Source organism: Myxocyprinus asiaticus, chromosome 45 (assembly GCF_019703515.2).
Source record: "Myxocyprinus asiaticus isolate MX2 ecotype Aquarium Trade chromosome 45, UBuf_Myxa_2, whole genome shotgun sequence".
NCBI classification, from domain to species: Eukaryota; Metazoa; Chordata; class Actinopteri; order Cypriniformes; family Catostomidae; genus Myxocyprinus; species Myxocyprinus asiaticus.
In genome coordinates this window covers 25,053,466-25,070,800 of record NC_059388.1, presented here as the reverse complement: position 1 = coordinate 25,070,800, position 17,335 = coordinate 25,053,466, and the positions used below count along the sequence as shown (strand labels likewise).

General features: G+C 39.5%; 1 protein-coding gene across 1 annotated transcript in view; it reads left to right on the top strand.

The window, feature by feature from the left end:
* Positions 1 to 17,335, top strand: part of LOC127435251 (ELKS/Rab6-interacting/CAST family member 1-like) — a 294,247-nt gene that overhangs the window by 124,722 nt on the left and 152,190 nt on the right. The window contains exon 15 of the mRNA XM_051688552.1: positions 4,214 to 4,374. Within this exon, the coding sequence (XP_051544512.1) occupies positions 4,214 to 4,374 (161 nt within the window). The remainder of the gene's footprint in view (positions 1 to 4,213; positions 4,375 to 17,335) is intronic.

Here is a 17,335-nt window from a genome sequence, read left to right as displayed (position 1 = left end):
CTAAGACAGGGAATGTATTCTATGATTAAATGTCAGGAATTGTGAAAATCTGAGTTTAAATGTATTTGGCTAAACTTCTGACTTCAACTGTATGTGAAGTACTTTGAGCTGCATTTGATGTATGAAATGTGCTATACAAATAAAATGCATCATTATTATCACTTTTAAAATTATTTGTTTTTTTAATTAAAATATATATATATTTTTAGAACATTTTAATCGATTTGTTAAAAAGGATGGTCTCAAAATAGTAATGCGCATTGGGCATCGCATTTTTGTGTTAGCATGCAGAGTAAACGAGGATTACACAATAGAATGATGTGTTGCCTATTTATTGTCTCTGTATAATTAAGCGGCACCTTGTCTTTATCTCTCATCACGTTCATTTCAGACTGCAAACTCATGTACATCATAAAAATCATTTGCTTACAGTTTTGTAACAACATGGCTCAAAACGGCTCTTGTTTCCGAACCATAGAGGACTAGGTATCATAGTTGCTGTAATTCTTTAAACATGGGTATGCAAATGTTTTTTGCTGTGTGTGTGTGTGTGTGTGTGAGATTTGACTTTCTCTTCATCTGCCAGGCGGTTTTTAAGACATTTAAAATCTCTTAATTATCTCTAAATGAACGACTTAACTCAACGGCTTTGCAAATTTGGCTCCAGGCAGCGTTTACTAAATACTTTTACAGTAAAACCGACCAAGTGCACTATAAATTCATTCAAATCCATTCGTTCCAGATGATGTTTGGTCACTGAGGATGGAGTCAGTTCACATACCTTGCCTTCAGGCATGGTGACACACTATCTGCTCGCTCACATCCTGTACTGATTATTTAACTGCTCCGCTGTCATTGTGTGTGTGCCCACACATGGTTGCTCAAGAATTAGTTAATTTTTGTGTGTTTTTGTTGAATAAATATGTGTTGCAGTTCTCACGGTTCAGTCTTTGCCCCCTCACCTCTCATTGGGTGCTCTGTTTTGATTGACAGCCCTATGGCCCCACCCTCACCACAGGGTAGCCACAGGCAATGAAACCAATGCTGCCAGTGTTTAAATATTTCCCAATGCTTATACTAGGGGGCCTCAGGCAAGCAGGCTCAATTCTGTCTTTTCTCTCCCAAGAGGCGGAGATAAGCGGCCTTTCTGATAGCATGCAGGTTTAGCTGTTGTAACTGTGAAAAATATTACCCTCTTTTATGTCCACTCAGACTGGGGTCTCTCGCCAGTTTTATTCCTCTAAGATGTGACCTGTGCTCTGAGCTTGAGTCCAAAAAATTCCTTAGCTGGCTTGCAGGTGATGTGTCCTGGTCCAGTTAGGTTGCCCAGCCTGTCTCCAAATGAAATATGATTTCCTTTTCCTTGTTTCATAATTTGACATGCATAACATCTTAACATAATCCATTCAGGTGAGCTCACACTGACCTGATTCTCTTGAATGGAATTTGCCGGTGGACTTCACAAGCCCAGGGGAGGAACCATCATCATAAGGTTTTTCGCTCTTGTTGTACTCGTGACCCACTTGATGCTTCTCAATATCAACCTTGTGTTTGTGAGTTAATGGTACAAGTTGACAAATGAGAGCAGGGGAAGGACAGGAAAGCAGATTGCAATAAATTTGGCCATGCAGGGATTGGTAGCTTGTTCCATGGGCTTGGCTCGCTCTGTGTACATTAGGCTGATGACTTATGACGACAGCTGGCCAACTGGTTTGAGTGCTCTCACAGCCAGTACAGTACCTCTGGCCACCATAGGGCAGCACTTGTGGAGGGATGTGCTCACGTACATTTGGCAGTCAGTCCATAGTTTAAGCCTGCACACTGTAATTGCAACTGAAAGTGAAGCTGTGATTTTTGCTTTTGGTGAGTTTTACTTCTTCATATGTTTGTTAAACCAGGGATTTGCACATGCAAAATCAGGGATTTTGCTTAATTTGTGCTATAGACAGTGCACTATTACAACATGCTGCTACCAAATGTTCCAGTACCCTAACATTGAGCACATTCTGCCAAGTTACTGACATGCTAGTAATAGCGCATTGCTCAAACAGCCTCAGAGACATGGGTTCTGGTACCATGGAAACCAGGAAGTAATCATGTTTACATAATCAATGATGAGCGTGATTCGGAGGTTGCATTTTTCATCTAAGATTCAATTTTGACTCCACTGATGGTTAGGTTTAGGGTTTGGGTTAGGGCATATGGTTAATAAAATATGCATTTCTGTTGATTGTCTTACATCATTTACAACTAAAAACAACTTACTTTTGCTTTTGGAATCTGGAGCTCAACAACACTAACCGCTTTGGCTACTGGGGGCTGTGGTTCGAATTACGGTACACACAGAGCAATTTCAGAACTTTTGACCTACTGTCGCTGAATTCACAGTGGTATCAGTCTGACTGGATTTACAATTGCAAAACTCCCATAGACTTAGTTTGAAGGAGGGACCCGAGTCATATCTAGAGACCAGGGTCTGTCGCCATGGTTACTAAAAGCAAAATATGATTCAACATTTTCCTTCACAAAACAGCCAGCAGTGTATAGATAGAAAAAGAGTGATTATGAAGGTTTGTATTAGAGGATTTATATGTACAAAGAGGTATTTGTAGAATGGGCGAAACAAAAGCTGATAAAAGACAGAGCAGGAAACGATGGGTAGAAACAGAGAATTGACGAAGGAGACTGCACAGATCGCAGACCGAGGCCTACACAGTTTCCTGTGAGCAGAGAGATTTCAGAGAGTCCTGGGGTGAACCGCAGTGGTCGCGAAGCCTGTGAGAACCGTTTTGAGCCAAGTCACTAAACCTTGCCTTCCATGGAATACATAAACCTGCCACACTGTTTGATTAATCCTCCTCATTCACTCTCTCCTGTTACTCCGAGTTATAAACATTGTGTGGAATTGAATGGAGAGAAGGAATGAAAAATCAGTCAAATATGGAGAACATCCACCTTTTTCAAAAACAAAACAAAGAAAAATAATTTTAGGGATGTGATATATGACAAACCTCATCATGGAGTCTTGTAGTTTACATGTGCCTGGCACTATATAGGCCTATGGACTAATCAACTGTTGTACATACACACTCTCACACAATGAGGTCTATGGGCAGCATCTGTGGCATGCTGTTGATTACCACTGAAAATAATTCTAACTTGTCCTTCAGATTGTAAAAGAGAATGGAGAATTTCCAAAACAGAAAAGTGGTTACAGTAATGCACTTACAATCAGGCAAGTGTTATGCTGGGTTTAAAAGCAGAAATGTGAAGTTCATATTTCATTACTCCAGTCTCATGAAAACATGGAATGTTTAAGTTTTATAATGGTTATTCTTTTGAAACATAACACTAAAATGTGAGTTCAAAATTGTAAAAACATTTTTGTAAAAGTTTAAAGGTGAAGTATGTCATTTCTATGACACTAGCAACACCAAACTGCACCCTATTGGTCGAACAAACAGATAGTCCTACCCCAAACCAATTTTGCTATGTCGATCTGTGTAAACAAACTGAATAATTTTCAAAAGCGCCACAGAGACAGTTTTAAAATTTTTCAGGGAAATCATCCAACTTGAAGTTGTCTCTCTGGCTTACTTGAAGTTGTCTCTCTCTCTGCACATTAAACTGTAAAAGGAGAAAGTATTTTAACATTGAAAAAATAGCACACTTCAACTTTTATTTAACTATTTGAACTATTATTCCTGTGTGCATGTATGTATATGTGTTTGTTGACTTCAAATGTATTTTGTGGCATTACTGTCATATTCATTTCTGACAGTGAATCTCTTTGTCCGAAATCTGGGTCTTGTATTTGCCCTTTCTCTTTCCTCTCACCTGCTGTCATTGTACCTGTACTGTTCATCCTCCATGCACTGACTCTCTTCTCTTTCTCTGTAATTGTCAAATTCTTTCTCTTTAAATCTCTTGTTTATGTATCTCTCTTCACATTTGTACTGCTTTCTCTGTGGTTTTCTGGAATCGTTGTTTTTATCTTTCTTTGGACACTCTTTCCGTACATCCAATTTTCTGTGCACACATCCATTTGTGTCCTGTTTGTTTGGCCTGCTTGATGTTTCCATGAACATGTTTGTTTGCTTTCGGCCTCGTTGGTTGAGTTTTTGTGGGATTATGTTGTTGCCCTACTGCTTTCTTGTTTTTGTGTTATTGTTCATCAACTCAAACATTTTTATTTGTGTGTTTGCATGGACAGATGGAGGAGCTGCTGGCCGCTATGGATAAGGTGAAGCAGGAGTTGGAGTCCATGAAGGCCAAGCTGTCGTCCACTCAGCAGTCCCTGGCGGAGAAGGAGGCCCACCTGACCACGCTGAGGGCAGAGCGCAGGAAGCACCTGGAGGAAGTGCTAGAGATGAAGTAAGATATTTATGCTTGTGCTTCACCTTTCTTGAGCCAATACACTATTTGTTCACTTTGTTACTCAGTGCTGTCTTGAGGAAGAATGGTTTCTCCCATTTACAGTTCTTTACAGGGGACACATCATGGATAACTCCTTGGTCTTTTGAAATACAACTTGGATGTACTATATAGACATACTTTTAACATTCACAACTCAAATCTTCCTCCCCAGTCCAACGAGGCGGTCGAAATGTACTTGCATAAAACTGGAAATGCAGAAGTCGGTGACATCACAACCATGAGAATATTGGCATATGACCGCCCACAATTACATATCAGTACTTATTCAGTATTCAGCAGATAATTCACCCAAAAATCTAAATCTGTCATAATTTGCTCACTCTCATATTGTTCCAGACCCATGTGACTTTCTTCCGTGGAACATGAATAGAAATGTTAGGAAGAATGACAGTCTCAGTCACAATTTATTTTTAAAAAAAGAAAGAAAAAGAAACATGCCATGAAAATGAATGGTGATGAGACTAACATACTGCCTAATGTTTCCTTTTGTTTTCCACAAATGAAAGAAAGTCATACAGGTTTGGAACATCATAGAAGTAAATAAGAAATCTTTGAAATTGTTGCATGTTGCGTTTTATTTTTTTGTTCAGTATATATTATTATTATTATTATTATTATTATGTGAACTATCCCTTTAAATTCACAGTATTAGGAGAGGGAATGGAAAATGTAAAACTACATTTGGATTGCTGTGGTGCAAGAAACTTGACTAACAATGCAAGAATTTCGAAAGGAAAAAAGGCTTGACAATTCAACAAGTCAGGATTTTTTATTGTCTTCATCCTATGTACATTGTACATTTCTTTTCATACGATAAAGAAGGAATTGTATTTATATTATTCTGTTTAACTACGAGATATCTTTAGATAGTGTGATTTACAGTAGATAGGCCAGAGGCTCTTGAGTCTAATTGAGGCTCAGAGACCACGTGCTCTTGGGAGGCTAATGTCTTATTGAGTGCTACTTTATAATAATTTTCCTTTTCCACTAAAGAGCAGAATTCAAGGACCCCTCGTCTCCCTGAATATTTTCTGTGCTCTCTTTTCTCAGAATGTGTCTTTCACACAAACACTCTTCTCTTGTCTTTCTCACACTTAGCTTCCCTCTTGCTTATCAGTGCTTGAGTTAGACCTTAGTGTGTTGAGCGCTTCCTGACTCTAGATAGGGATGAGTGCTAGAGCAATATAGGAGGTTGAAGGTCTTCAGGCAATAGTTGAATCAGTATTCATTGATGGTGGGTTTTCAAGGAACCCTGCCAGAAGTATGGACTTTGGAGGGACCACAGACATGAGGCCCTCTCACTGGGTCTAACTGATGTGGCTCCACTCAGACCCTGGAGATGGAATGTTGCCTTCTGCCCTATAGAACTTATACAGTGTTATAATCATATTGGAATTCGTCCTCCTCTCTTATATGCAGTGTTAAAAGAAATATATCATTAAACATGACATTCAGAGTGCATTTAAGAGATATAGGCATGATGCAAACAGGGTTGCATCACATTTCTTATCTTAAAGATGATTTCTCTTGAGTTTTTTTGTAGTTGAGGTATAAGATCTGTATGTATCAACATTTTCTAAAAATAACTTGGATCACGTTTCTACATCATGGGCTGTTTTTCAATAGGGTATTGCCTTTGACTTTTTAAAACTCTATTTGGCCTATTGTTTTAGTTAGAAAATCAAACAAGTTTATAATAATATCAGAATATGTGTTTTAGGACTCCAGATATTGGTGGGGTGATTCGATTTTCAGCCATAACTTCAGAGACACTGATCTGTGTGCATGCTTGAGCTTATGAAAGAAGATGAAGAGAAGGCTGTATGGCAACTTTACGTCTTTATCTTGGTGTAATGTGTTTGAAATAATGCTCAAACTGCGTCCCATAAAGATCAGTCCCCATCCTTGCATTTTGCTCCCTTTATGAAAGATGAAATGTGAACTGGGCCCCATTTCTGAATCCAAATGTGGCTGCAAAAAATGGGAGGTCAGCTCAGCTCAGCTCAGACAGGGAACGTTGTGTATCTCCACCGGCCTCTCGCTAACCACAAACCTCCAAAAGAAATCTGTTCTTGGAGTAAAAAATAAGGGCTGAAAGTTGTTATAAGGCCCTGATAGGGCTTCTGGATGGAGATTTGAAGGGCACGGAAGAGGGGTGGTCTTCGATCTTTTTTGGCGATGAGATAATGTGGTCGGGGCCGGAGAAAGTAGAGCCAGACTGTCGAAGGGGCCCGCCGCCTGGCAGCAGGCAACCAACTGCACCACTCATTAAAATTTTGCAGGAAAAACACAAAATAGCAGACGCAGAGGTCACAGACTTTTATATTTATTTATTTCCTCGGGCTGAACTTCCGACCGCACAGTTTAAAGTGAGCAGTGTGGAGACGTCGACCCTTTGGGCCGTCGCGCCTCTCAAACAAAAAAAATAAAAGACAGATCAACTACTGTTTCTAACCTCCTCTTCTCTCCAGTTCACAAAGGGCATATCCAAACTCTGTACCATGCAGTGATGTACCTTTGTATATTGGCTATTATTACAAGACTCTCTGGAATACTCTGATTAGTCAATCAGGCCATCCAGCGGTATGATATTTCTGAATAAAAACTGCACTTCTGGGGATAAAGTGATATTTTACCAATTATTCAGATATTTCGAGTCATTGGTATTCTCGTATTACTCTACGATCTCAAGTAAGCTAATAAAATAATTTCAGCTCAAATCAATATTTAATGCCCATTTATTCATTTATTTGGTAAGTACTTGTGTAATAAGCAGGATAATGAGCAGTCAGACAGTTATTTTCACAATATAAATGCCAACTGAACTTCAACACAAACAGGAGGTTGAATTCAGCCATTTCTGGAGACTCCGCATTCTCTTTCTTCTCAGATAATTATGCAATTTCAACTCAAATTATTATTTCATGTCTGTTTCTTTATTTGGTAAGTAGTCATGTAATAAGTGGTATAATGAGCAGTCAGACGGTTATTTTCTGTCTTATTTCTGAATACTCCGCCATCTCTTTCTTTTCATCTGGTAGAGCATTGCATTAGAACACCAAGATCATGGGTTTGATTCGCACGGAACACACAAACTGATAAAATTTATTTATGAATTGAATGCATTGTAAGTCGCTTTGGATAAAAGCTTCTGCCAAATGCATAAAAGTAAAAAGTAAAAGTAAGTAGCCATCTAATAAGTGGGATAATCTACAGTATGATACAATACCACCCTGTCTGGGTTTATTTTGTGATAATGACCGGCTAATTGTAGATTATCCCTTACATACAGTATTTGGAAGTTTTGAGATTATAGACATCGGATGATAACTTGATTTGCCGATATACAGAAGTTGTACATCACTAATTGCACCTTTAGTCTTATGTATATTGTGTTTAATTTTTAAAATTAAAGATGTATTTTATTCTTATCTGGATTAATTGAAATGTGACCTATGACCTAAAGATCAGCCTTAGGACTTAGTTACACAACTGTAAGCTCATTAATCATGATTAACCATGTGTAAATTAAGCTTAATCAAATTAAAAGCCATTGCAACCACGAAAAAGGTCACAATGAGGTCATTATTTAGTTAAAACTCACGGAATGTTCCCAACTGTGAGAAAAGACCATTATGAGGTCATCACTCAGTTAAAACCAAAATGTACTCAACAACTGCCAATGGGGTTCCTTGATATTGCATGGAGGTGGATTCAAACTGTGTTGGCGCCAAGTACAGTGCTGTATGGCTGTGTGGCACTTACATTCGGGCTTGTTTTGTGGAACAAGCTTAGGATTTAGAGTGAGGCAGTAATGAGATCTCCAGCACACCATCTCATCATTATGTTTCCTCTCCATTTAGCACTGCTTAAATGCCCCCGTACTGCTGGATATGAGACGTAGTGATATCCCAGTGTTATTCCATCTAACGTGGATCCCTTCTCTCATTCACTGTTACTTTGACTACCTCACGCTCTGAGCTCAGTAAAGTGTTACCGCAAGGCAGACATCAGTCGTCTCCCTTTGAGTAAATGTTTAACTTTCTTTCTACAGTTGTTTGGGAGTCCTGGACATTTTGAAGGGCCTGGTGAGAGGTGAATGATGATGGAAGAGTTGATCTTGATGAAGAGCCCTTAGATGTTCGCTCAAAAGCGTTTAGACACTTGTCCATATTTTAGGACTTGAAAAGAGCCGTCAACACCTGCACAGCTCTTAGTTTTGGTCTTTCAGAGAGTAAGTAACTAATACTTTTGATGGATTGGTTTCGCTAAACCTTGCTGATATACAGTAAGTCTTAAAGGAACAGTTCACCCTAAAATTTAAATTCTGTCATCATGTTAACCTTATGTTGTTCCAAACCTGTCTGATTTCATTCAGTGGAACACAAAAGCAGAGCGTCAGTCACCATTCAAGTTCATTGCATCTTATTTCTGTATGCATTTTGATGAATATTTATTTTTGTCTAAGAAAAAGTAAGGTTTGGGACAACATGATGGTAAATAAATGAGGACAGAACTTACATTTTTGGGGGGAACAGTCCATTTAAAATTCCCAATGACTCCCCATTTACATCACGGCTGGAACTTTAGATCTCCGGCAGGAGTCTAATAATAAGGTTTGAGCGTTAGCGTGGGTGTGGTGTATGTAAAGAATGTGTGTTCGAAGGTGATTAAATTGACATGGGGTGACTGCAAGGTTATCGGCTGCCCACAAAGTATCTTTTTGAAGGGTGGCTGAAGCTGCTAATTGCCTCTGTTAGAACCCTTGTTTCTTGGAACGTAGCAGACTGGCAGGATCATTACTAGGGAAAATGCTTTAGAAAGAAAACCTGCAGTGGTCCAGCAATGCACAAATGTTCAAATGAACAACGATTGATTTAGAAAGAAACACAACCTCTAGAGAAAGCCTCACCACATACACTAGGGGTGGAAATCCTATAATATTTTGATTCGTTATGTTCAGTGTTTCGAGATTCAGAACTGTGATATATTACAATATTTTACACTCGTTTCTCATTTATCTTCATTGGACATCAGTGGTTGCGCAACAAGTGCTGAACTTCATGCATTACTTCATCGTGGAGCCACAGATGTAGTGTAGAGCAAAAATGACGTGAGTGAATAGTGTACCGATAGTTTTTATATTCTTAGCTCATTCTGAGTTTGCATTGTGGTCGAATAGAAATAATTTAGTAATTGTTGACCTAATGCTGCAGTACATTTTGCCCCAAAAATATAAACGTGAAAAATGTATCTAAAATTATGATTCTTTAGGTTATAATAGCGATACAGTGTTGTAAGGTAAAATAGCGCAATACACAAAAATGTTTTCTCATCGCTAACATTCACGTGACTAATTCACAGAATGTCTGTTTGTTGTGTGGCTCAATGATTGTTTGGTTCACTAAAAGAGAACAAAGCAAAGGAAAGAAACAAAGAAAAAGGCACTGGAACCTTACTGGTCTTGATAGGTATGTAGTATAAAACACAGATTAGTGTCTTCAAAAGAAAGGATTTTGAAATGCATTAGAATGACTATGTTTTTCCGGTGCCCTGTTTTATTGTTTTAAGATGTCTATCACTGTGTCCAAATGTTTATGCCTTTGTAGATTTGTAATCTCTGAATGCTACCATCTTGTTGTGAACTATGCTTTTGTTCAAAAATGCCAAGCTTAGTTCACTGGGTGGCATGATTTAGTCACCATAATGGGTGTAATAACACAGTGGACTTAACTCTCCCAGGCAAGCTGATCTTGGCAGCCTTGATGTAGTGTTCTTAGGGGCGCTGGGGCGGATTTGTCTATGGTATCTGGGTGGCAAGGGAGAGAGAATCTGACATGATCTCTTCTAAGAAGGCTGGAGCAGTCAGGGGCCATGAAGCCCTGGCCCGGAGATCTTAGCGAGCATGTGAGCACGGATTATTAAAGCATGGAGCCAATGAGGCTGGACGTGTGTGAGAGGCCAAGCGGGCCCTGCAGCGATTAGACTTTAAACAGTGTATAATGACCTCGGCCCTCCCAACCGCTCGTTCCTGAGAGCCACAATCTGGCGAAATGTCTGGAAAGTGCAAAGACTAGCGTAATGTCTCTGTAAATGTCAAGGGTGAGCCAGATCAAATCAGACAGTGCTGGGTGCTTTAGGGTCTTCTGTTGGATCCATAATCATTACATCACATTACGAGCTGCTTAATCTTATGTTGTTAACCCAGTACTGATAGGACAGCTCTCTTGTCTTACAAGAATAAAAATTTCAACCTGACACCCATTACAGACTTCATCTGTGGCTGGTCACATTTAGTTGCAACTACAGCGGATGTGCCACCTTATGCCAGAAAAATACTCAATACTTTTTGACAGTTGACATGTCCTTTGATGTGACATGCTATACGCCATCTAATGCTTATTTAAACAGCATTCTGTGAATTTGTTTTTAATTGTTAAAACGCATGCAGCATTTGTGACCTCACATGAACTGAGAGACTATTTTTGAATATTTATACTTTTAAAATTTAATTTGTCACACTGCAGTACCTTTTAAAATGAGCACATATACACATTTTTTATTTTTGCAACAAACACAGAAAAACAGTGTTTATCCACATAGAAAAACAATTAAAAAAATACAATTTAAATGACTACATGCAACAAAATAACATTGTCTTTCTCCCCAAACCGTTGTTGAACCCATTTCTTCCTGTATGCCTCCATGCTACCTAGCCGTCTATGCGTCATTTCCTCAAAAGCAGCCACCTTGCCCAATTCGGTGCACTACTCCTGAAGGTAGGGAGAACCAGCTGCCTTCCGACCCCTAAGAATTATTTGCCTCCCAATCATCACATTGGATAGAACCCACTTTTTTATATATTTGTCATTTATATCAATGACTGTCCCATCTCCAAAATACACAGTCTTGGGCAGAGAGTAACGTCAGTGCCCAAGACCTCATTGATGATGTTCTGAACTTCCTACCAGAACACCTGAATCTTCGCACAGAACCAAAAGGCATGGGCTATGTCCCCACCTTCCAACTGGCACCTCCAGCAGGTAGGTGTATCTATTAAACCAAGTCTATACAACCTAGAGGGGGTTCAGTAGAAGCGATGTATGATCTTAAATTGCATAAGACGTACTTTAGCATCTCTGGACATTTAACATTTTTTAGAATCCTTTCCCACTCCCCATCCTCCATTGACACATTCAAATTTTTTTCCCATAACCCCTTGAGAGATGATAAAGCTCCGTCACCAAGACTCTGAATCAGCAAAGAATGGAACACCGATGCTTCGTGACCCTTCCCAAAAGCAGCAATCACCACACTAAGGGTGTCTGCCGCTTTAGGAGGCTGTATACTACTTCCAAAGACTAAATTAAAAAAAATATTATAAAAATAAATGCTGTATAATATTCAATACGTTTTGTACATGTCTCCAAGCATAGCAACACCCCTCTCAATCCACTCTCTCCAGCAAAAGGGGGACTTATCAATGCATAATTTAGGGTTCAAGCATATGCTTGAGGCAACAATCAGATGAATATCCAAATTGAACATGCGAGAAACCTTTGACCACACTGATTGCAAGTATGAAATGAGGGGATGAGATTTTACCTTTCTGGGCAATTTGGTAGAAAGACTTTGTAATGGTGAAATCGGTGGGAGCTCTCCGGTGGGAGCGACCAATGTGCCAAATGTCTGAGACCAAAAGCATAATAGTAAAGTAAAATCTTGGGTAGACCTAACCCACCTTTTTCAACTGACCAGTGTATCTTATTAAAATGCATCCGAGGATGTTTACCATTCCAAAAAAAGGATTTGGCTATACTATCAAATTGTTTAAAATAAGTGAGAAGAACTTCAGTGGGGAGAGACTGTAGTAAGTAGTTGAATTTTGAAATACAATTCATTTTTATATCATTAACCTTCCCAATCATAGACAAATGTAAAGAAGCCCACCTGTCCACATCACTCGAAAACCTTTTTATTAAAGGGTCAAAATTAACTCGAATTAAATCACTCAAACTTGATGGAAATAAAATGCCCAAATACTTAATGCCCTGCTTGGGCCACTGGAAGTTGCCCAGCTGAAAAGCTGTTGCTGGGCAATATGCTGTCAGAGCCAAAGCTTCGGATTTAGACCAATTAACTCTGTATCCTGAGAACTTAGAAAAGGAATTAATAATTCTGTGGAGGCAAGGCATAGATCTAGTAGGGTCGAATAATAAAATATCATCTGCGTAAAGCAAAAGCTTATGCGCCACACCTGCCACAACCCCGGGAAAATCATCCTCCTTATCGTGGCTGCCAATGGTTCCAGGGCAAGACAAGCTCCTCCAAGGTTATATCAGAATCAAGATAATTTTTTTGCTTAGTCGTCAGTTTAGGAAGTTCTAATGGTTCCACAAAGTTTCTAATATCCTCATCAGTAGATGAAGACGTGGAAATATAGAGATCAAGAAATCTTTAAAAGCATTATTAATATCAATGGCTGGGGTAAATATTTCACCACCAGCAGATTTCACAGAGGGAATGGTAGAAAATGACTTTCTCTGTTTTATATATCTAGCCAGAAGCTTCCCTGCTTTGTCCCCCGACTCAAAGTATGACTGTCTTGCCCTGAATAACCAAAACTCCACCTTCCACGATAAAATAGTATTATATCTATTTCAATTGGGTCAATTCCTTGAGGCCATTAGACGACATTCGGCGCTTCAGCTGTGCCTCTCTCTTCTCCAGCCCCTAAGAACCGCCTTAAGTGCCTCCCAAGCCACGCCCACAGAGGATGCTGATGACCAGTTGGTCTCCATGTAGACAATGATTTCAGCCTTTAGCATTTTTTGGAATTCAGGATTTTGCAAAAGGGATACATTAAAGCACCAACTATATGATTTCTTTTTCTCCATATGTGGCAACACCTCTAAACACACCAGGGCATGAACTGAGACTAAAATGTTTCCAATTGAGCAATCAACAACAGATGAAATGAGGGACTTAGATATAAAAAAATATATATATTCTAGAGTAAATGTTATGGACTGATAAAACATTTATAGTCCCACCCAGATGGGTTCAAAAATCTCCAAATATCTGTAAGACCAAGATTTTTTATACATCCAGTGAAGCGTCAATGTTGCACACTTTTGCTTCACTATGATCAAGGACCGAGTCCATCAAAAGATTAAAATCTCCTCTCAATATTATATCATGAGGGGTGCCAGTGGCTTGCAACATCCCTTCAAGATCTATAAAAAAGACCTGATCATCAATGTTAGGTGCATAAATATTAGCCAAAATAAGACTTTGTCCCTGAATTTCAGCTAAAACAATAATGACTCATCCTAATTTATCTTTAATCTGTTTGAGACATTTGAATTGTAGATGTTTACTTATCAGTGTAATGACTCCCCTGATCTTACTCGAGCCAGCGCTATGAAAAACATGCCCACCCAATATCCTCCCAAATTTTCCAGCTTCCTGCAGAGAAAGATGCGTTTCTTGAAGAAACACTATATCGTATTTCTTACGCTTAAGAAGAGAAATAACCTTCCTTCTTTTTATGGGGTGCCCCAACCCATTCACATTCCACGTGGAGAGAGATAATCCATTCATATTAACATTTGACATTTTGACATATAAGAAAAAATAGATTGTGTGACAAAAACAAGTTTATAAAGACCACATTTCAACATGCAAACATCAAAACCCGAACATCCCCCAGAACAAAACAAACAGAAGAAAGAAAAATGTGCGCATTAACCCCGCGCACGACGGCGCCAACTGGCGTCCATCCCTCCAAACTCAAACAGTCCATGCATGCCTACGAGAATCCCTGCGACAAACTTGCTGTCGGATTGCTCAAGTCCGGTGTTTCTATAAAAATTTTGTGAGACAGGATTACACAGCAAAAGATAATCTATAAAACAAACTCCAGCCGATAGGTGGAATAAGCACAAAGAGTGTGAAGATTCATCCATAAAACTGTCCTGAAAGTGTGTTACTCTACAAAATAAACTCCAGCTGCTAGGCGGAACCAACACAAAAAGAGTGCACAGATTCTTCAAACAGTCAAGCGAATGTTCAGTGAGCCGGTTTACTCGGCTACAACGCGAGTACAACAAGATGACTTATTCCATTGACTTTATGAAGGACATCCCTTACTGTGGGCATGTGAATGTTTTACAAACATCCTTAGTATCTTTTCACAGTTTGGCCAGGAATATCAGTGCAAAAGCGACCTTCCGTTGATGTAAAGGTTTCTTGCATTCCTTGAACTGATCGCGTTTCTCTCTTGTCGAATTCGCAAAGTCTGGGAACAAGAAAATGCTGTGGTTTTTCCAAGAAAGCCTTCCTTTACTCTTCGCCTCGTGTAACACAAGATCTTTATCAGATGATCTCAGAAATGTGGCCAGAATTGATCGGGGCCTGTCTCCCTCCGCGGATTGCCAAGCAGGAACCGTGTGCTCGCATGATTTCCAGCTTATGGCCTGCTATGTCGATCAGATTTGGAAAGAACCCATCCAGGAACTTCACCATATCCTGTCCCTCCTCTGCCTCAGGAACTCCGACGATACGGACGTTATTCCGCCGGCTATGGTTTTCCGTGTCCTCCAACTTCTCCCAGACACGCTCCAAATCCACCTTGGTCGCTAGCGGATTAGCAGATAATTCCCTCTCCGATGACTCCAGGTAATCGGTCCGTTTCTTGACATCCCCCACTATTGTAACCACATCAGTGAACTTCGCTTCCATGGCAGTGTTCGATTGACGTATCACAGCAAGATCCTCAAAGTTAGCAACGACCTTTGTCAGCATTGCCGACATTTTCGACTCCCAGGCTTGAGGCCTGCTCGGGGGCGTCAGCTTGAGCACATAAATGTACTTTAATGTCTCCAGAGCCCGAGGATTTAGAATTCTTTGACATGTTGTCCTCCTAGAACAGTTATGGAACAGAGTGTATCGAATCTCACCGGTTTATGTCATAAAAAGTACTTATCAAGGGCGATACATTTACATTGATGTTATTGAGGCAGCTAGCTATGAACATGTTTATAAGATGATCTCAGCAAGATTTCTTTCAAACTGATGCTCCATCAGTTTGAAAGCAGACAGTTTATGCTAAGGGCCTTTAGACTCTTGAAATTAGCTTGTGTAGCTAAAATCGCTTGCTTTCATGTACTTGCTTAGAATGCGTTTCGTACCAAAAAGTCTCTGCGAAGGTACATTTAAGGTAAGATTCAGAGTGAATGAACTGCTGATCCATAGATACAGTGCTGTAGACAGCTGTACAGGAGGCCCTTGTGCCTGAAGTCAGTGCCTGTTTTGGTAGGGATAAATCAAGCTGTTGTCTACAGGGAACTCCTGCTGTCAGACTAAGAACCAAGGCTGCACTTAAATCACCAACATCCTTGCGCTAACAGCCACCGCTGATTCTCAGGGCCGATGATGATCTCTGCAACACGGCAAATCTGAGGACAGCTCTGGAGGTGTGAATTTACACCTCTGTCACTCCTGCTGTGTTGTTTATGTATTCTTCTTTTTTTTTTTTTTTTTAAACATTCTGACTGATTTTACTTATATTCTCAGAGTATAGTCTGTAATTGATTAACTGTGGGTTTTGTGAACTCAATGTCGGCGCATTCGAGGACATTAACTCATCTGAGTGTTTGGCTATTCTGTCCTAACCCTGAGATCCGAGCTCAACAGGGGTTAAATGAAGAAAGTGATGTTACACCAAAGTCTTGAATGAGTTGGGTGTAATAAAAAAATTTGCCAAAAAAAATGGCAAAATGAAAAATGTATTTCTTCAAATACAAATGTTATAATACTCTCTTTTCCTGCCATATAGCAGGATGCATATTCATATATATTATCACTAGTGAGGTAAAACGCAAAACTCTTGCTAGAGTTCAATGTATAAATCACCACGCTGGGCTGAGCATCAGTTTCAGAATGGACACTTGTTATCCTTGGTGCTGTTGTTTTCTAAATCATTCTCATTCCATTAAATCCACTCTGCCATTTCAAGTTTGCATTCCGTGGTTTTTATTTTTGTGGATTTGGGCACTTACTGTTAGCCACACTTAAAAGGTATGAATTTCATGGCACTGAATAAAAAAAAAATGCCATCAAATGATGCTCTTGATCTTTGATCTTTCCAAACTTCTCAGAGACCCAAACATTTATATTGCTGATATATATATATATATATATATATATATATATATATATACACACACACACACACACACATACATACATACAGATCTGGAAATAAATAAGAGACCACTGCATAATAATAATAAGTTTCTCTGGATTTACTATTTATAGGTATGTGTTTGAGTAAAATGAACATTTTTGTTTTATTCTATAAAGTACTGGCAACATTTCTCCCAAATTCAGAATAAAAATATTGTCATGTAGAGTATTTATTTGCAGAAAATTACAACTGGTCAAAATAACAAAAAAGACGCAGTGTGTTCAGACCTTGAATAGAAAAATTCAAGCAGCTCAACTTTCTTTATGTTTTGTGGCCATCCATCTTCCTCTTGATCACGTTCCAGAGGTTCTCTTCACGAAGACGAATCTGCCTGTTTCCAGCCTTGCTGAAGCACCCCCAGATCATCACTGATCCAGCAAGGCTGGAATCGGGCAGATTCGTCTTTGTGAAGGATTCATGAATCAAGCCACGTACAAGGTTATCTTGGAAGAAAACTTGCTTCCTTCTACTCTGACAATGTTCCCCAACTCTGAGGATTGATTTTTCCAGCAGGACAATGCTCCATGCCTCACAGCCAGGTCAATCAAGGTGTGGATGGAGGATCACCGGATCAAGACCCTGTCATGGCCAGCCCTGTCTCCAGACCTGAACCCCATTGAAAACCTCTGGAATGTGATCAATAGGAAG